At 42.7% G+C, this 20,288-nt stretch overlaps 1 protein-coding gene across 1 annotated transcript; it reads left to right on the plus strand.

Annotated features, from left to right (window-relative positions):
- Nucleotides 1-3,834: 3,834 nt before the first annotated feature.
- LOC306948304 (serine/arginine-rich splicing factor 5-like) lies at nucleotides 3,835-16,611 on the plus strand (the record flags this gene model as incomplete). The annotated part of the gene is made up of 7 exons (XM_079537872.1): nucleotides 3,835-3,960; nucleotides 7,288-7,358; nucleotides 8,482-8,565; nucleotides 10,587-10,659; nucleotides 14,410-14,483; nucleotides 15,234-15,344; nucleotides 16,314-16,611. 7 exons carry the CDS (start codon nucleotides 3,835-3,837, stop codon nucleotides 16,609-16,611), a joined length of 837 nt encoding a protein of 278 aa, XP_079393998.1.
- Between the last annotated feature and the right edge of the window lie 3,677 nt (nucleotides 16,612-20,288).

Raw genomic sequence — 20,288 nt, forward strand, 5'->3', positions numbered from 1 at the left:
TTTCAGTATTCAGTATTGAAATTTCAGTAATGAAAATGACTCTCCTACTGCTTCTTAGTTGAATAAGACATAGTCTTTCATCGGTGGCACCAAACCACACCATCCTGCATTCTGCCTCAGATAAAATAAAATGTCTTCTTCAAGGAAAAAAGAAAGCAATGCACGTACCCTCATAATGAGCAGATTATGTTGTTTAAGCATGCCGAATCCAGCTGAGTGTTTGTTTGCATTTGTAGGCGTGCAGTCAGGATGCTATTTGTTCCCAGTGGGCTTTCCTATGAGCTGCTCAAAATAACTAGGGAACTAAGATGCAGCTCTATCGTGAGAGTAGATTTTGCACATGATAACATCCAGAAACACTACCCACTTGCTAGAGGCAACACTGCAGGTTCTTCAAATGCTGTATGTCATGCCTTTTGCTGCCATGCAGTGTCCACATCCAAGAAAGGGAAAGCAGGACTGCAGTCTGGCCCAGGCACTGCTGGTGCACTCAGAGCTCTGTTCCAGACACACCACCGCATTCTTCCCCACTGACATGATCCAGAGTGCAGAGATGATTTGCAGGATTAAACCAAAATGCTTTAATTGGGCTTCCATTACTTATCTTCATTATTGCCAGTAACTCCAATCCTTATTGCTCTCATACCATTCCAAGACTGCCACCTAAGGAGCTTTTTTTCTGCTTCTGAACTCTTTACACAGCAATTCAAGCATATAGACACGCTGAGACTGGTGGTACTCCTGCAATATTCCAGCTCTGCTATCTGCACAGAATATCTGCACAGAGAGTCACACAGCTGTGCCATTTTGGGTGTCCTGGGCAATGTTAAGAAATAAATTAAACCACCTTACAACTGTATGGTGTTTTCTGAGTTGTAAGACATATTTCCCCAGCTACGACCGCCTACTTTTTTAACCGCAGACAGCTTTGCCGAACTGCTAGATCACACCTTTTTCTTACCAAAGGCGTTCACCTTGCAGCAAAGGCCAGCAGCACCCTGGGCAGTGTTAGGCACACAACAACACCGGGTTTTTTGTTCTAGGGGCAGGCAAACACCGGCACAGGCTGCCGGCTCTCCTCCCGGGACATCTCCGGCAGCCGCCGAAGCTGAAGTCCAGGCCCAACGCAATCAAAGGGGCAGACAGACACACCGCGCGGCGTCCGGATGGCGAGAATTTAACGAGCTGCGCTGCAACGAAGGACACAGCAGCGCTCACCTCGCTCCTCGCATCGTGACTTATCACGAACCGCACCGCCGGAACGCCACGATCGGGCCCGTTCTCGGGCACCAACAGACCCGCCCGGCCCCGCAGCCGCCCCTCTCCCCGCGCGGCCCCCTCGCGGCTCGGCTCGGCTCGGCTCGGCGCGGCGCGCCGCAGCGGCACGGCCGCCATCCGCACGGCAGCCCGCGACCCCGGCAGGCAGCGCGGCACAGCAGGGGGCCGGGGCGCGGCCCGCCGCGCGGCACGCTGGGACTTGGAGTCGGACGTCGGCGATTGCGCAGCATCCGTTGGGGGCGCGCGGCGTTGCTGGTCTCTCGTAGGAACGAGGCAGCCATTGCCGCCGCGGCCGGGAAGAGCGCTCTCTCTCCTCACGGCCCGCAGGACTCAGCGCCCGGCGACGGTGAGCGGCGCCGCTCCCGCCCAGCGGAGGGAGGCGCGGGGCGGAGGGCCGGGCGGAGGGTTGCGAGCGGGCTCCTCGAGGCCGGGCCGCGCCGTGCGGCCTCCGCGGGGCGGGGATGGGCCCGGCCTTTCTCGCGGCGCCGCCGGCCGCGGGGGGGGAGGGGAGCGGAGCCGCCGGGGGAGGCCTCCGCGGGGAGCGGGCGCTCGGGGAGCGGAGGCGCGGCGCCGGCGGGCCGCGAGACCCCCGCGGCGCGTTCCTGCGGCCGGGCGGGGTGGGGCGGGACGGCCGATCGCGGTCGGCCGAGGGGAGCGCGGAGCCGGCGGCGGGGCGACGGGCCGAGCGGCGCCGCTGGGCGGGAGGGAAGGCCCAGCGGCCACAGGGCGCGCCGCGGTCCCGGGCTCTTTGCGCGGCACGCGGCCCGTTGGGATGCGGCCCGGCGCGGGCCCGGCCTCCCCGGGTACTTTTCCACTGGTGCGTGCCATCGCGGGAGCCGTCATCGGTGAGCGGCCGCGGCGCGTCGTGCCGGGAACGACGTGTGAGGCGCTGCGACGCGCGGGTGTCCGTGCCGGTGTCGGGCAGCCGCGATCCCCCGTGCTGGCGGACCTGCCAAGCGCTGCCTGCTGGGACTGTGTTAGGCGGCCAGCCCCATCCGTCCTCCTCTGAGTCTCATCTCGTCCGCCCGTTGTGTTCTAGAGCTGAAGAAGCGAGCGGTAGTCACGCGGTCGTTTTAATCGGGCACGTCCCCGTTGTTCCTCAAACGAGTGCCTTGCCACGATGCCGGTTCTTGCCGTGCTTTCGCGCGGACGGTTGCAGTTATGTAAGTGTGGCCTTCCCCTGCTTGACCCTGCGTGGAGGGCTGCAGCAGGGACCGAGCTGACCCCACCTCACCTGCTGTGAGCCCGAGGGGGACTCCAAAGGGCGGGTGGCCACGGCTGGGGACCGGTGTGCTTGTGGCGTGAAGAGCAGTCGTCACGGGCCGTGCATCCCTGACACTTCAGACTGATCCGGATAGGTGCAGTCAGCCATGCCTTACCCCCAGCAGAAGGCCAGTGCCCTCCTTGCAGGCGGTTCTCCAATGGCACAGTAAGACAAGTGAATAAGCTCTTCATCAGTAGAAGCCTAATGGGCGTTAGTGCAGAATGTGAACCACGCTAACCTCAAATGCTGCAACCAATGTCCTTACGTTGCTGACCTGGTGTGTTGGCAGGGTGTTCCATCTGCTCTACAGCCCAGTGTTAAGATATAAGCTGTATTTCTTTTCCCCGGGGCTTATGTTCTTTGCGTTTTGTATGACGGCAAACTCACTGAGTGAGCCAGATAATTAAAATTTTCTAGTCACAAGAAATGAAAAAATTTGAAATCACATGAACTTCACATTTGTTCATGTGCTTCCTAGTTAATTTTTAACTATTTGGATCAGCAAACCAATATTACACCAAGAAGAATGCATGCTGTCATATCTGGGGTCCTGAACTGAAGCTGCCTTTGCACTGAAAAGATGATACAGTTAAGGCAAACGATGTGGCTTCCACAAGAGGTCTCAAATGATCCATCTTGGATCAGCAGATAGTTTTCAAAATCTGAATATGCAGAATAGCCTTTCTTTTTGTCATTGTTGAAATCTTGTCACAACTGAGAGCTTCTTCATAGCTTGAGAGACTGTTGAAAACAGAATTGTATGATTGGTGCAAATTGAGATAATTTTATCACTGCTGTTTATCTTTTGAACACAAATATAACTTTAATTGCAGTAGTATTTCAGTGAAAGCAAGAGCTTGGCATTCTTTCATGTTTCTATCCCAATTATTAGCTCTTAAATTTTTTGTATTTAACCACTGTTAGCCTTGTAAATTCATCTTGCAGTTTATGGAAATGAGTTTGTTTGTTTCTCTTTATGGTCTGCTGGAAAAGCCTCTCTAGTCTAGCAGCTAGTGAAACCATTAATTCAGTTACCAGAGGACTTTAAGTTATATGACTGAAAAGAACAAAGCTGGGAGTTCTGTACAGGTTCTGCTGAAAGTCAGCAAGACAGGAATTTGTCACACTTCTGGCTGTGGAGGAGAGTCAGGTTTTTAACACAGGTACTTTGAGGATGATACAATCAAATGCCATTTAACCAGGCTTTCTGAGATGTGAACGCGATCTTAATCACTCGGAGTTTGTTAGTCTGACTAACACTGACATTTTTTTTTTGTAGCATCACACTTAAGATGAGTGGCTGCCGTGTCTTCGTTGGGCACTTAAGCTCACGTGCTCGGGAGCGGGATGTGGAGAAGTTCTTCAAAGGCTATGGACGCATACGGGAAATCCATCTAAAAAATGGATTTGGATTTGTGGTAAGTAATACCTTACTTTCTCTTGCTTGGAGGCACTAACATTGCTAGGCTGGAGTCAAGGAAGGGCAAATACTTCACATTGTTTTTCAGGTGATGTGATTAATTTTCTCTCCTTCTGTTACTTTTTTCCTTATTTTCTTCCAGGTTTTGCTCAAAGTCTTGGAAATGTTCTAGCTGCATTAAATGCATTACGAATCAGAATGCATTCTTCTGTGGGATTTAGATTTTATCCCTTACTTATGAAGACAGTATATATAGTCTGTTATGGCATCGTAAAACTCAACAAAGTCTTGACCTGGAGAAGTCTTTATGACTTCACTTCTATTTCTGTTTCACTTCTGGCTTCTTTGGTCATATCTCTAAGTAATGACCTGACACAGAAGCAAGGTAGTTAGCTAAGACTACGAGTGTGTAATAGTTGCTTGCTGAACTTAAGCAGCACAGTTTTAACTGTCACTCAGCTAAAGGTAGGTGTATTCACCATCGGTGTATGTCCGTAAAGCGTATGTGTCTCTCAGACTACTAAATGAAACACACAGTTTACTGGATCTTACTTTCCCACCTCTGGGTACCTAAAACTATTGTCTGAATCTTTGCAAGCTGGCTGTGGATCAGCCTGGTTCTTATATTCTGAGAATGAGCCTTTCTCTGGTGCTGTATTCCAGCTGGGAAGGTTTATGCCGCCCTCATACAGTGACATACGTGCTCTCATGCCATTCGTTCTGCCAAGATCATTCCCTAGTGTGAAGCTATGGGAAAAGAAGAAGAAATACTCTTTGTCTACTTATGCTTCGAATAATATTGCCTCTTAACTCCTACACATACCAGTTCCTGAGTGCACCACATTATGAGGTATTTCTTTTTGCTTACTGGCAGTCAACGACTTTCCTCTTGGTATCTGGCAGTAGATGGCTGCTCTAAGAGTTGAGTGTGAGGGGTATTTTTCAGCGTGTCCTTTCCATGTGCCGCTGTTTCTCTGTCGCCTTTTGCTGGGTATCTCTTCTCTTTTTTTGGGGGGTAGGGCTGTTGGCTTATTCAGGGAAGAAGTCTGTTCAACTGCTGTACATGAGTCAGCCAACCTTCTTTCCTTTCTTCTCTGGATCCCCAGTAGTGGCATTTTCTTTTCAGAACTCAGTGATAAGATTGTGCCATAACTCTCAGAAATATTAATTCTTCTGATGAGGAGGAACATTTTTTTCTTGCAACTGAAAGAAACTTTCCTCAATGAAGCTTGTGCTCTTTGCCATTTGTCCTGTGCACCCATGTGACTGTTTAGGTATTGAAAGACTCCGACTAGATCCCCTTTGACCTTTCTCTTCACCGGGCTGAATGCACACGACTCCCTGAACCTTTCTTCCTTCATAAAATCACCAGCTTTGGTGGCCCTCTGCTAGTCCTGCTCCAATTTTTCAAAGTATTTCTTGAACTGGAAAGAGCAAAACTGGACACAGCATTCAGGTGTGGCCAAATAAGTGCCAAGTAGGGCAGAAAAACACATCTCTTGATCTGCTAGTGCAGCCCAGGACATGATTTGTTTTCCTTGCTGTGAGGCCATACTGCTGACTCACACTTAGCTTACACTCTGTGAGGATTCCCATGTCCTTTGCAGCAGAGCTATAACCAAGCTGCTCAGATCCCTGCCTGTATTGTGTCTTGGAATGAATCTGTTCCAGGTGCATTACTTTATATTTTACCTTTTTTAAAGCTTCCAATTCTTGTTGGCACAATCTTTCAGGCTATGAAAATCTCTCTGTGTGGTGGTTTCTCATTTGTTCTCTTCATCCGGATCATTGATAAAAACATTGAATAGTATTAACCCTTGAGATACTCCAGCTGTGGCTGTTCAACTTTTGTTTTGGTTATTTAAAAATCTGCATTTATAAAACCTTTCATATATTAAAAGCAATTCTTATTCAACATTGTTGAGTGTTAAAATATAAAACATGTTTTAACCTGAATCATTTCTTGATTTTTGGAACAAATTATATTTGCTTTTTCCGTAGATTTCAATACAGAATGTTTTCAAATTTCAGGCCATGAAGCTAGTATTTAAAGCTAGATAGACTTGCAGGCATTCAGTGTTTTAGAAACTAGCTGAAATCAGTGAGAGATGTAGATGCTAACTACTGATGTTCTTAAATGGTGGGCCTAAATGATTTCTCCCAAGATAATGTCTTCATCATTTTACAGGATTGTGCCATGAAGCAGATTTCAGTGCAAAACGAAGAAGAAAGCTGAAGCCAATATTGCTTCTGGAAAAGCTGTTTGTAGTTAGCAGATGCTTTCTTTGACTTGAGAAGCTGTTTCTCTGCTATTCAATGCTCTTGAGCTGCAGTCCTGTGATTTTATTTTTTTTTTCCATCTGTGATGTTCTGTTGATTTAAGCAATCCATGTCCAACTTTGTTCTTATTGCTTTCTTTCTTCCCTTTCTTCTCTTGTCCTCATACGGCATTAGCACAGTTGCTCAGCCACGTGATAAACCTACCTGAGAAGTTGATATATTTGAAAAAATAACAATCTTTTCGCCCCCCCTCCCTGCAGCAAGTGTGCAGTTTTTCATCTGGATAGGTTTCTTGACCTAGTTTCCTGCAGAGCAGTATAAACAGCCTTGCCAAGAAGCAGCGGGCTGGATAGTGGGCAGGGTCTACTCAAGCTGACTAAAGCAGCATTGCTGCCAAAAGTGAAGCAGCAAATTCCGTTGCAGCAGTCTAGGGAATTGCACATCGCAGCTGATCCACACCACTGATTGCCAGTATTGAAGAGGGATTTATCTTTCTTACTCTTCTTACACAAGAACCATTCTTCCAGATCAGTGAGCTGAATTAGAAAAAAATCAGAAGGGCTTTTTCTTTATTTCTGGCTTACTGTTTCTTTGCCAATTCAGTAAGGATTCTTAAGAAGGTTTTGGAAGTGTGCATTTCTTCTGCTTTTGGTTGCAATTGGATCAGCTCGAGCTGTTATTTTTGTATAGTGCTTCCCTGCATGTAGGGCTGTGATTTAAAACTATATCGCTTAAAATCCTTGCTCCTGCCCAAAAATGTATTTCTGTATAAAAATATATTTCTGTATGAAACCAAATGTTTTAATTTATTTTACATGGATCTCACAAATTGCTGTACTGAAATAGCTTAGGGAGGCAAAAGAAGTGTGCAGGGTAGAGGCAGAAATGCTTGTGGATGGGGACATGTTGGGCTTTCAGCTGTAAATGTACTAGGAGTCCACTTCCTTGTTCAAAGTTTTTGCAGCAGAAGTTGCACATTTATAAAGAAAGCGTGTTTTCTAGTACACTGAGTGGGAAAGGTTGTTTATTCCCATGTCTTTTGTAGGAATTTGAAGACCACAGAGATGCTGATGATGCAATTTATGAACTGAATGGAAAAGAGTTGTGTGATGAAAGGTAAGGTTGACTATTTGCCCGTGAGTATTTAGCATCTAGATGTGGCACGTTTGCTCCTGCTCACACCTGTTTGTTGTGGCTCTGAGATGGGATACACCTTCCATGACTATCTGAAGAGATTCGTTTGAATCTGTTGGCTTCAGAAAAGAAGTTGATGGTAATCCTGATATCATTTGGAGTGTTGCCCTTTGGCAGCTAGGCAGACAAGAGTGATTATATGTAGGTCGCTCCAAAAATAGTGCCTGCTATTTGTTTCCATGGAAACTACAGCAGATGCAAAGAGCACGATAATAGTATTTAATAGAACAAATTCTCAGCTACAAAACGCTGTTTTTTGGCATAATCTCTACACTAGCTGTGTATTTTTGCCAGTGTTTAACGAGGAACTGTGTGTCATGCTTGCAAAAATCTGCATCAGCAGAGATGACCCACTGTCACTACTGCTGAAACTGTGCTCACACCCACTGTCTGGTCTCCATAAATGTTCAGCAAGCGTTGATGAGTTTCAGTGGATGCAATTTTTTCTGCATGGAGGAATTCATGCAGACACACCTTTGCTTCATCCACACTTCCACGTCAGACACCATTCTGTCAGACTGCTCCTCTGCTGCCGCCTGTCACACAGCAACAACATGTCATGGAATATTGGTGGGAAGGTTTAGCCTCTGCTGCTATACTACCAGCATCTGCCACTCATGTCATGAGCTGACATCATAAAACAGGAGGCATAACTTTCAGAGCAGCCCTTGATGTTACATAACTTTTGTTTTGATTTTGGGAACTGTTTTTAAGTTATTAGGTCACCGTAGCTCTTTTTTGCTATCTTTTTCATTCTATGATTAATTTTGGGCTCTGTTTCAATTAAATTTGGTAAATCAACCCAAATTACAGACCCGGGACCATTTTCATGAAAGTCTGAGTGGGATGAATGGAGCAGGAGAACACTATTGTTCTGCCTCTTTAAGGAAGGCTGATGACTGTATTATTAAGTATTGCTCGTCAGGGCAAGACGCTTCTTGTTTGTTCACACATGCTTCCAGTTAGGAAATGTTTCAGTCAGTGTCAAATACTTAAAAGTATGCATTTTGTTTTGTCTTTTTGTTTGTTCTGTTGCTATCGTAAGGGTCACGATTGAGCATGCTCGAGCCAGAAGAGGAAGGGGCAGATTCGCACAGCGGTTCAGTTATTACTCGCAGAGTGGATCTAGGTAGGTGGTCTGTTTCCTCAAGCAGAAGAAGTGTGCTGCAGTGCTATTTTGTAGTGATAGCTGGAGCTGGGGATCCAGCACTGTTTTCTTTGTGTTGCTTCACGAAAGAGATACTATGTTCGCTAACACTGGAGATCCATTACTTCCTCCGGCTGAGGAGAATGCGGTCTTTAAAGCGGTTTAACTGCTCAATGGAGATTCACACACATCTTTGGAAAAGCTCCCTCTCCACGTTGTGAGCACTGCGTTGGTCTCGTTTCCTACCACTGCATAAATGATGTGAAGGAATAATGCTGCAGTGGAGTTGCCTGACTTAACACTAAATTGAGAAAAATGCCAGAGCCGCTCTATCGAGGCTTCTGTCATTAAAATGAGCTTACAGGCAAGTAGAGTGACTGTAAACCAGTAGTTCTCCAAGGTATTTGCTGTCTAACCAAGCTGTCACATTTCCAGTTGTATGGTTATCAAAATGCTTACTTTGGTACAACATACAAAGGGAACAGCATTTCAGAAGCACGACCAGGTTTCAAGGTAATTAGCACATGCAGAAGCATTTAAATACTGTGTTTGGTGGCTGGACAGATTCCGTGCTGAAGGAGAACCTCTGGTCAACAGGGGAATCTGAGAAACGGGTATAGCTCGTATCTGGAATACCTGTAGTAGACATGGAATATTCATGGAAGTGTTTACTTTCAGTGAATTGAGCCAGTGGTGAATCTTGTGCCACGTTGCAATGGATTTTGTGACGTTCATCACATTCACGTAGATTTCACAGAACTGCACTGCACGTCTGTGCTTTATGTCTGCCCATCCAAAGTAGATATGCATGAAGCAATTTACTCTGTATAAGCATGACTGTGGCCTACACAGAGTAGCATATGAAAGATTTAAGTGACAAAAACCTCTGCGTTTCTTTCAAAGGCAGCCAGATACAAACCAGTGTCGGGAACATCTAATTTGCATATGCAAGTATGCTAATTAGATTGTGTTTTCTTCAGTGGCAGTAGCCTTGAGGAGTTATAATTGATCTGAGGTCCAGGCTAAAAGTGGACTTTTAAAGTAGGAAGTGGGATTGAAGGTCGTGGGCATCTGACGCTGTAGTCATGTTCATGGTGTCAGACTGCCAGTGCCAGACAGGAAAAGGTTTGCAGTAATGGAAAGATGAAACTCAGCCTGCCAGTTTTGGGACTCTGGGACCTGTGTTTAAATGCCCTGAAGATCTGGATGTTCTGAAAAAAATTGGCACACTTTGAGGTATGCACTGAAATGAAATTGCCTGTGCTTCAATGTACGAATCCATACACGCGATTTAGGATTGTGGTTTTTGGGAGGAGAAGATAAGAACAATTTGCTCTAAGGTTGGCATTCTTAGTTCTTAAATCTTTGTAGCAATATGAAGTACTGTCATTGTCAGAAGTCCTGGATTACTTATCAAAAGGCTGATGTATGTTTGTCATAGCTCCCAGATCCCTTTGGATTCAGAATGACTAGGATTATGGTCAACAGTGACCTGCGAGGGCAGTGTATTTCCAGATGTCTCGCTGTTCTTTTCTGTTTGAATACTTTTAAGCCACGTTCTTGTTTTTGAAAGGGTCCTTGTAAGTATTTCTACCCACAAGAACACTGAATATAGATCGTGGTGGCATAAATAACTGTTCACAAGTGACTTGGCATTTAGAAGCACAAATTAAGATCCCTACCCAAATTAAACTAATTCTCTTTAAAGTACTTTCATTTTATTATGCGCATATTTCAGTATATCTAGAAAAATGACAGCTATATTGGCTGCATTTGCATAAAATTCATCATCAAAATCCTTTTTATTCCCCTAGTTGCACTTCTGTTCTTGTAGCGGACCCTTAGTTATGTTGTCGACTAGAGAGAATCAAATCTGCAGTCCCTCTACAAGGGAAATGCTTGACTCAAACCTTGCAGGAAAGTAAAGAAAACATTTAATGTCTGAAGTTCTAAATTCCTTACACTGAAACTTTGATGTTTGTTTTCTCTCTGAACTCTTGTAGCCGCTATGGACCGCCTGTTCGCACTGAACACAGGATCATAGTGGAAAACCTTTCGTCCCGTATCAGCTGGCAGGTGAGTTATCATCTTTATTTTCTTCATTTTCCTACCCTGAAAGTTTCTGCTCTCAGCTGAAATTTTTATTAAAGCCATCATAAATATTTATTATAAATAAAAAAGTAGGCAAAAAAATCAGTGATAAAGTCAGTATTCAAAGCAAGACTTGAGTTTCAAAGCTGTGTAAATAGTTCAGTAAATAGATTTTATAGTTGAGGATCTATTTGTGCTTACTTGTATTTGCCAACTGATAGAACTTTGAAAGACTTTAGAATTTTTCTAAATTACTGAAGAATGGCATCTATTTAAACCGTGTCATTCTTTTGTGTTATTCTACCTGGAAGTGCATGCCTTTGTTCTGATTGAAATTTATGGTCCTGTTTTACAAAATATCTTTGTGGTGTGATGCATGATTGAGAAGTCATAATGCATCATTAATAAAAAAGTCTTAAGAAAGCTACTGTGTAAAGTGTGCTTACTGTAGATACTAAAAATAATCCCTTTCAGTCATCATCTTTTGCAGCTTTCTTACCACTTTTCTGTTGTTTTCCCTTTTGCTATGTTCTTTTTTCTTTTCTAGCTGGCTTTAAGACAGAATAACTGCATGTTCAATTTCTTCACTTGTTCTCCATAGCATGCAGTCTATATAGGAAGTGTAAAGCAGATGCTTTTTACTTACGGTGGATGGCAAGTGCATTTCAGTCTTGTTCATTAACCTTTATATTCTGAGTAAACAGACCTAAGTAGTGCACTGACAAACGTGGTAGAAAGTGTTGAATGCTCCAAGGCTTGGTCTTGCAGGAGGTCCACATGAGGAGGCCGTCTTGTTGCCTGGAGCTCAGCTGTTGTGTGCCATAAGAACTTGGGTACAGATAAATGGCAAAACTAGGTTTGTTCTTCTGCATGATAGGTTTGAAAAGCTTGTAACTGTACAGTTGTAGTATGTGCCAAATAACTGAAAAGACAGCTTCTGAGTCGATGTAATGAGTAAGTAAATCCAATCTAAATTACTTCTGGGTATTCTATTATTCACGTGCAGTTATGCATGTGAGTTTCTATTAAGCAAACAAAACAATATTTGAAAATGATAGTAGGGACTGGAGAACTAAGCTAGAATAGTGTTAGAGAGTAAATCCTATAATGCTGTTAAGTTTATAACTTGGAAAAAAATGAACTCTTTTGTAACTTTCTTTTACTTGTAAATATTTATAATGGCTTTATGTATACTTACTGTTTTAGACTGGAGCTCACCCAATGCAGATTTCATAGTAATGATTCTGTAGGATTCAATTAAATGTTTGAATGACTGTTTTATATACACATCTGTCACCATAAGAGACTTTACTTCTTGATTCCTGCCTAGAGGTCGTTTGAACCTAAAGTGCATGTGCCTTGTTCTGCTTTGAAGCTGTACTGTTTTCCTACTGACTGTAGCCCTTTAACTTCTTTTAGCTCTGCTACTTACACAGCAGATTCAAGTATGTAATGCATTAACAGTAGGAGCATTCTTACTCCTTTCTAATCCCTTCTAGCAGCCACAATCGATATGGAACCAGGCTTTAAAACTTACGTGCATGGTTTCGTCTTTGGTGTGTGCATATCCCCGTGCTTTGAGAACTTCTGCCTCCTTTGAAAATGACTGTATTGAGATATTGAAAAACAAAATGGCAAAACACCACCACAAAAAAACCAGCTTCAGATCAGCTTTTCTAAACTGCTGAGTGTCTTGTCAGTAGGTAATTTCATACGTAGTAGGTTGTTCTGTCAGAATCCTCCTTATTTTAGTAAATGCGTTTCTGCATGTTCAGAGCTTTCCAGTGGCTCTCATTAGTTTTTTTTTGCATCTGTCTATTTTCAAGCAGTTGGGAAAATTAGATCTATGTTATGTAAGAATGTAATTTTAATATGTGCACTTCCTATTTATGGTTGTCCTACATTTATTTTCTTCTGATGCTAAGGACAACAGGGTGTTCTGGTGCTGTTTGAGGTGAACCAGAACAACAGACTTAGGATAAAATTTGGCCATTCCATTACTACTTTTTGTTGTTGCTAAATAAAACTAGATAACTTTAAAATATTCCCCTCATAATACCTGATATTCTATGGATCTTGCACACTAGTCTCTTCTGAGTAACAATTTTGGCATCTTAATCACATTGATGTTGCTATCACAAATGACAATTCATGATGATGCTCTTTAGGATTCCACATATTGTGTCAACTCTGGCAAGGGTGCCCCCCTTTTTAAAAACTTACATTTTTAAGTCAGAAAGTGATGCTGTAGTTTAACATTTTTAAACTTTCTCTTGATTGACCGATCTTGGTCTGGTTAAACCTTTGTTGACTTCAGCAGAGCCCAAATGTTGCTCTTACCTCTAAATTGGGCTAAAGATGCTGAGGTTGGAGTATTACTTTGGGTCCACTTTTCATTTGCTATTAAAATAAAGTTTCTTTGTTAGAAGCACACGTGAAACAAGGGAAATATCTGCTAGCTTGCTTGTGCCAGTTTTTAAAATTAAACTATTGGATTCTAATTAAAAAAATGAGCTAAAACTGAGCCTTCCTATATCCTGTGGGAAATATTCTAAAGTTTTTCTTGGCTTTTTGTTTTCTAGTCTTTTCTTCTTCAAGCATATTTCTAACCAAGTGTGTTTTGAACCTCTTCTAACAACCTTGATTTGGTTAACCCTCATTTTTCTTGTGTGGAGGAGAAAGAAGCAAAGATTTGGGGGTTTTCAGTGACTGAAATTAGGGTTTGGCCTGTTCTGAATTTTCCTTTTGGTTCCTGTGACACTCCTGTTTTTTGGCGATCTAGATCTTGGTTTGCCTGGGTTTGATCTCGATTGGCTAGCACAGATCATCCTCGGGTTCTTTAGCCACTTCTGGAGACTATGTCCAGTGCTTTCAGGGCCTCTGGTACCTCCGTGAAGCATATTGCTATGAGCCATCAGTCTGCCTTTCTCATGTAAGAGAGTTCCTCTTGGCCAGCTAGGTAATGGACAGACAACTCTTTGCTTAAGGTACCTTATATCATCTGCCACTTGTGGCGAGCTGCGGTAAGTAGTCCGGGGCTGTCAAATACCAGATACAGTTTGGCAACGGTGCTGTTTTGAGTTACACAAATATTTAGATTTGTAGTGACCTTTTATTTTTTGTGCTTTATGCTGCTCTGGAGCAAACAATGTCGTGGTGCCTGCAAGTTCAGCCTCTGTTAAGTGCAAGGGTGTCCTTGACATGGCACTGTAGCGTGATGGAATATTCTAGTGATATCTAAGGAAAGAAATCCTCTTGTAAAGTTATTATTTGTAGACTAGTTAAACTTATTTGCATTTAATTTTATTGTGAAGTTGGGGGAGGAGAGCATATAGAATGAATTTGTCTAAGCGTATTGAAATTCACTCAACTGGGCCATTAGTCCTCAGAATGAAAACTTGCATTTAATGCTGTGTTGCTTCCTGTCAGGTGTAGTTCTGATGCAGTGTATACGTTAGTGTTTCAAATATTGCACTATTCCCATAACAGCTCTTTCTGTGATGCAGGACTATTTTAAAAGCAATATTTTATTCTGCGTAGTTGTGAGTGAGAGATTCTTTCAATATATAGCTTCTGTTACCTAGACTGAGCTTCAGAAACTGATTTTGCTAGTATATGTAGAGAGAAAGTAAAGCATTATGCGGTTTTCGAGGAGAAAGTTCTAAGAGGATATTTATCTGTTGCTAGCTGACTTCTGTGTCCTGTTTAAGGCTGAAATGCTAACTTTTGCTGCAGGACTTGAAAGATGTCATGAGAAAAGCAGGGGAGGTCACCTATGTGGATGCACACAGAAACAATAGGAATGAAGGGTAAGTTCATGTTTGTCTATAAATGTATACAAAAGCAGAAGCTGTTGAAAACAAGATCATTGTTCCTGTAATGCAAAAAGAAATGAAACCTAGCTACATAGTCTGGCTTAAACTGGCTGAAGTTTCTCCAATTAAAAATAATAAACCTGTCAGTAAACAGGAGGTCAGAAGTAGCATTGAACTCCATCTCTTGAGAATGAAGCCAATGTCAGAACAGAAAGAGAAGGGAGAAACGTAACCGTTGGGTTTTGTAGTCTTAGCTGCTTATGTGTAATCATTTATGAACTAATTCTGAGGCAAAAATATCAGCCAGTATCTTGCAGCTGTTTCAGCAGGCAGAATTGTGAGAATGAACATAACCAAGGAAAAGAGGTGGGAAAAAGAGGGGACTCTGCTTATTCGCTGTTAAAAATCTAAACGGAGCGGCAGGCTTTACAAGTTTTTATTCCTTGGACAGCTTTAAAACGCAGTTTAGTGGAGAACTGAAGGTTTTTCCACAGTCGGTGCAGGTTTCATTAGCTTCTTGGATTTTTATCACATCACTGCAGATGAGAGTTACAGTAATGTATGAGAAGATGTAAAAGGTATGAATGTCAATAGGACTGTTAGGGTTATATTTCCCTGTCATCAAGTTAAAAAGTAGCTTAGAGAAGATCAAACATGAAGCTGTGAATCAACAGATTTTAAAAAGCCTAAAGTTATTCTCCTTGCTTTGTAACTTTGTAACTTTGTCTTTTTTACGGTACACAGGGTTGTGGAATTTGCATCTTACAGCGATATGAAGAGTGCACTGGAAAAATTGGATGGCACTGAGCTGAATGGACGCAGAATTAAACTGATTGAGGATCACAGGAGGCATAGGTATGTTGCCTGACGAGGTAAAATTCTGCTGAGGGCATGGATTCAGGTTATTTTCACGCCAAAGTTTAGTTATCTAATTCTTTGGCCCCAAGCCAGATACCACAGCAGAGAGCCACTTTCTAGCATTGTAAATAGATTTGCGTAAGAACTGACTTGCTGAAAATAGGCTATATAGAACACACAAGAATAAGATTTTAAAAAATAAAACACTTAAATAAAAAGATCAGAAGCTATGAATTTTGGCATTAGAATCCTTTTAATTTATTAGAAAGCTGCTTCACAGGCCTGTGAAAATTGTTGTGAAAAGCACTCTTTTCATGAGAATATAAGAAAATGTTAGCTTCTATGGATTATTCCTAAAACAGTTCTGCCATTTAGTCTTAAAAAAAACCCAAGCAGATTAGCTGTAGCTCTTTAATTAAGTCTCTTAAAAATAAAAGCTTTTTTATTTTTTCCCCATGAAAAAGAGAGATTGTGCTAAACTCCTGAGCCTTAAAGTGTGGTGGTGTTGGTGCTTTTGGAGACTTTTTTAGTATTGTGGAAAAACACTGAGTAGTTCACATAGATGTTTCTAGAAAGAACAAATATCACATATAGGAATTTTTGTTTCTTTACTTTTGTCAATAAATGGCTCAAACTTGTTTGTCTGCTCCAGGAGAACAGGAGGGAAGAGAGTAGGAGGGTAGAAAGGGAGGAAGGCAGGCACCTTTCATTAGGCAGTTCTGTTTTGTCAGGGTATCAGAGAATGTTATGGCTAGCAGTTTCTGCTGTCCTTGGACTGAGAAGATACTGTTTTTCAGAACATAATAGAAACTTAGCTGTTCTCTGAAGTAACTGAATGCAGTGCAAAGTGTTCAGATGTTCAGCTGGAAGTGCTGTGTGTACAAAGCAGCTGAGAACTGAAATGGCCGTTGAGTATTTTAAACTTAGTGGGAGATGAGGCTACAGCTTTTAATCGTGTTTCTCTAGAAGCAGATCTCGATCGAGGAGTTACTCAAGGTCTCGCAGCAAGTCCAAGTCTACAGGATCTTCGAGGTCATACAGCCGGTCCAGGTCCAGATCCAGGTCCAGGTCCAGATCCAGGTCCAGGTCGAGGTCTCGCTCTCGATCCCGGTCCCGCTCCCGCTCTCGTTCTCGCAGCCGTACACCTAAGAAGAGCTACTCCCAGAAGAGTCACCGCTCCAGCTTGCCAGCTTCTTCCCCATCTCCCTCCTCTTCTAAAAGAAAATCTCGTTCTAGGTCGAGCTCTGCTCACAGCCGTAGTTAACCTGCTCTTAGAGGTGTATTAATACATTTAATTTGATTCAAGTTTCTTGAAGACTTGAGACAAATTACACATGAGAACTGGGAGGGGAAGAGTTAACGTGATGGAAAGGTAACCTCCTTTTACATTGCCAAAGTGCCTGTCATCAAATAGGCCGTCTCTGTGAGGAGGGGCTGTCAGCTTTCTCCTTTCAGTGAAGTCTGGAGTGGGAAGTCTTTTTTGTTGTTTATTTTTCCTGCTATTAGTAAACGTTTCTATTATAGATATATTACGTACACATAATGCTGAGGTAATGGGATGAGACAATACGCTGCTTTCGCCCTCTCCTGCCCCCAGATTCCCCTCCACCTTCAAGGCCTTTGACTTCCAAAATAGTATGTTATCTTTTGTCCTTGATATGGAGTCCAGGAACGGGAAGTATACATTTTATTCCTTAAAGTTCTGTGGCTACTTTTCTGTGCGAGTATGAATGGACCAGCTGAATTTAGTTTAGAGTTCACTTTTTTTCCCCATTGCTTGGCTTAAGAGGCTGTTTAAGTTCCAGCTTTAATTGACCTTGGTAATATGCTTAGTTTGCAACAGACTTTCAGGAATACACCTTGGCCAGTTGAATATTGTACGTTTGGCTAGTGAATCAAGACAATGCTAACCAGTAATAAAAGCTGGATTTTCCTGTTAAATGAGTCATCCCATCCAGGTGTCAGGGTTATTGCGAATCCATTATACTAATTTTCCAGTAATTCACTAGTATGTGATATTGTATGTAGAGGCCTTATTTGACAGGTGACTCCATAAAACTGCACAGAAATGTCAGTATGCATGTCCATGTTTTTAATGTTTATAAAAGTGGCATAGTTTTCATACCAAGAAGTATGATACTGAGTATTGTGTGTATGACTAGCAATAGTCTCGATGGAACAGAAAGTTATTTTAGTAAAGAACAGCAGCAAAAAAGCCCAGGTAAAGCATAGTCAGCTGTGACAGCAAAAGTTAATCATGTTAAAGGGTAAGGAGGATAATTTCTTTAAATCTCCTGAATGCACAGTTGTTTTGATTAATAGAAATTTCCACTGCAGATACTGTTTGTTCTTATAATTTGGAATAAGATTTTTTTTAACTTCTGGATTGTCAAAGAAGGGAAGCGTTTTTGGAAAAAATACGTGTAAATTAAACTCAAAAGTCTTACGTGTGTTAAAATGTACCAATCCTAGTAAAATAAAACCTTTTTCTGGCTTACATTACACTGTTGTGTAGCAATGTTACTTGGTAGCAGTCTTGGGGATCTGATCATAAGGAAACTTATTTGAAGGTGTATCCTTACAGAAACAAATGAAATGTAACTTAGAACCCAGTTACCACAAGTAACTGATCAGATCCTTCAACTGGGAAGGACTCTTGTTGTGGCCATCAGTGGCTCAGAAATGCGTTTGAATCAATGAAATAATAGTATCTCTGCTGTCCTTGTAGATATGTTTGTGTGGTTGATTTTGTCCACCCATTCAACCGAAGGACCAACAGCCAAACATGCAAAAGATACTGGGATTTTCCTGTAAGTAAAACCATTTGCAATATTTGAAATACAAATCCAGGAATTCTTTTATTACATATGCTACATTTCTTTTTCTAAGGCTTCCAGACAGATACTTTTACTGTTGCAAGCTATTGCTCATCATGTTTGCATGTTTGGCATGCTGTTATCCGAATAAACTAACGCTTCAGAAAACACGGAATGAACAAATAGGAATTACTTTCTGAAGGAATTTCATGTTGCGTCACTGTTGGGAAAGCTGGGATATGCTCTGTTGTCTTTAAGTGTCTGTGTTGCTTACTTTGTTAAGTTTGTGACCTTACCAAAAACCTTCCAGAATGTCCACTGCCCAGCCTAGCACCTTTGAGATTGGCAAGCACAATACTGGAGACCTTGAGTTCCTTGATTACCTTGCATGTAATTTAAATAGAGTCTGTGAATGTTGCTATTCATTTTTTATTCCTTGTTGTACATCATCAGTCCTGTTCCATAATGTTCTCCTGATTCTCTCAGCAGTGGCAATAATTAAGGTGAATGTAGGCCAAATAATGCCCCTATCTCCTTCTAACCCCTCCCCCACCTCATATACTTTGAGGTTATACACAAGTTAATAATTTTTGTTGTGCTTGCAACCAGAAATGCATCTTATTTCTGAACCTAAAGCCCAGTCTATCCATAGATTTGAATTGCTATATATACTAATAAAAGTCTTCTGCTTTTTAAACTTGTTTTAAGTTGTGTGGTTGAGGTGATAGCAGTTTGCAGGTTAGAAAAGCAAAGCAAATGGTGGTTATTGAGGATGTTGACCTGTAGTTGAAAAGCAAGATGGCAGGAGCAGGCTGGGAATGTGCCTGCAGCAAAGGCCAGAATTCCTCATTGAACTGGTTCATCTGACTTGTGCCATCTGGTGGCTGAACTTGCGACCACTGCTTGTGGAGTCATGGGATGGGCATGGAAGGGCTTTGGTTCCTCTCAGAAGAGAAAAAAAGTTCATATGAAAACTGATGTGAAATAGAAGTGTGGTTCAGAGTGAGGAGAAAGAGGAGAACGGCTGGAAACTGCAGCATAGGAAGTTCCGCACAAACATGCGCAAGAACTTCTTGACAGTGAGGTGACGGAGCACTGGAACAGGCTGCCCAGGGAGGTGGTGGAGTCTCCTTCTCTGGAGATGTTCAAGACCTGCCTGGATGCCTACCTGTGCGACCTGCTGTAGGGAACCTGCTTTGGCAGGGGCGTTGGACTCGATGATCTCTGGAGGTCCCTTCCAACCCCTACAATTCTGTGATTCTGTGATTCTGTGAAATGTACAAAATAGGTTACCAGACATCTTCATTAAGTATGCTTGCCATCCTTTCCTACCTCTTAAGGGTTATATAATGTGCGTTTCCCTAAATTCTCCAGCTCTTTTCAAGATGCTACTCTTCATTCTCACCCATGAGTTTCCTAGAAGCTGCTTGTAGCCCTATACATCCAGTCAAAGCTGGGCGTAGTTGTAGGGCCAGCAGGGTGTTTGGGAGTAAGAAGTGGAGTAAGTAGCATAGTCCTAAGAAATACTGCTAGTAGCTCTTGTGCTGGGAACAGATGCCACTGTAATTGCCAGCCTCACCTCTTCAGCTCTGAACATACTCTTGCAGAAGGACATTTGCCATTCATTTTATGAGCAAGAATGCACAGGGGCTTCAGGATTGCTTTTTAATATGTTCTTTTTTTATTATTTTATTTTTAATAGTGTAGGTAGTGTCTATTTCTCTATGAATTGTACAGCAGTTGGTGTGTCTATGTTATTTTTTTAAATACAATCTTTGTGTCCCTTAGGAGGTATAATAGCCCCAGGGAGCAACCCCTTTCAATAAGAGCAGCTGAAGGCAAGGCTAACTTCTACAGAAAGGCAATCTAAGCTGTGAGGCCTCAGAGCCAGGTGGCCTGGCAGTGGTGGGCATTGCCCACATGTGCTGGGAAGCAGCCTGGAGCTGGGAAATGTTTGGACTGAGGCTGACTCAGACTTTTCCAGTTTAAGTAGCCATCTCTCAGGAAGCTGTTTGGTTTGAGTGGGAGATGTGGTGCTGGGAATCTGCCTGACAGACTGTGCAACTTAGTGCATTTCCCAGTCAGGTTGGCGCTGACCTGCCTACTACAGTTGCAGCTGGGGGGC

The sequence above is a fragment of the Tetrao urogallus genome (genome assembly GCF_951394365.1).
Source record: "Tetrao urogallus genome assembly, chromosome: 6".
Classification (NCBI taxonomy): Eukaryota; Metazoa; Chordata; class Aves; order Galliformes; family Phasianidae; genus Tetrao; species Tetrao urogallus.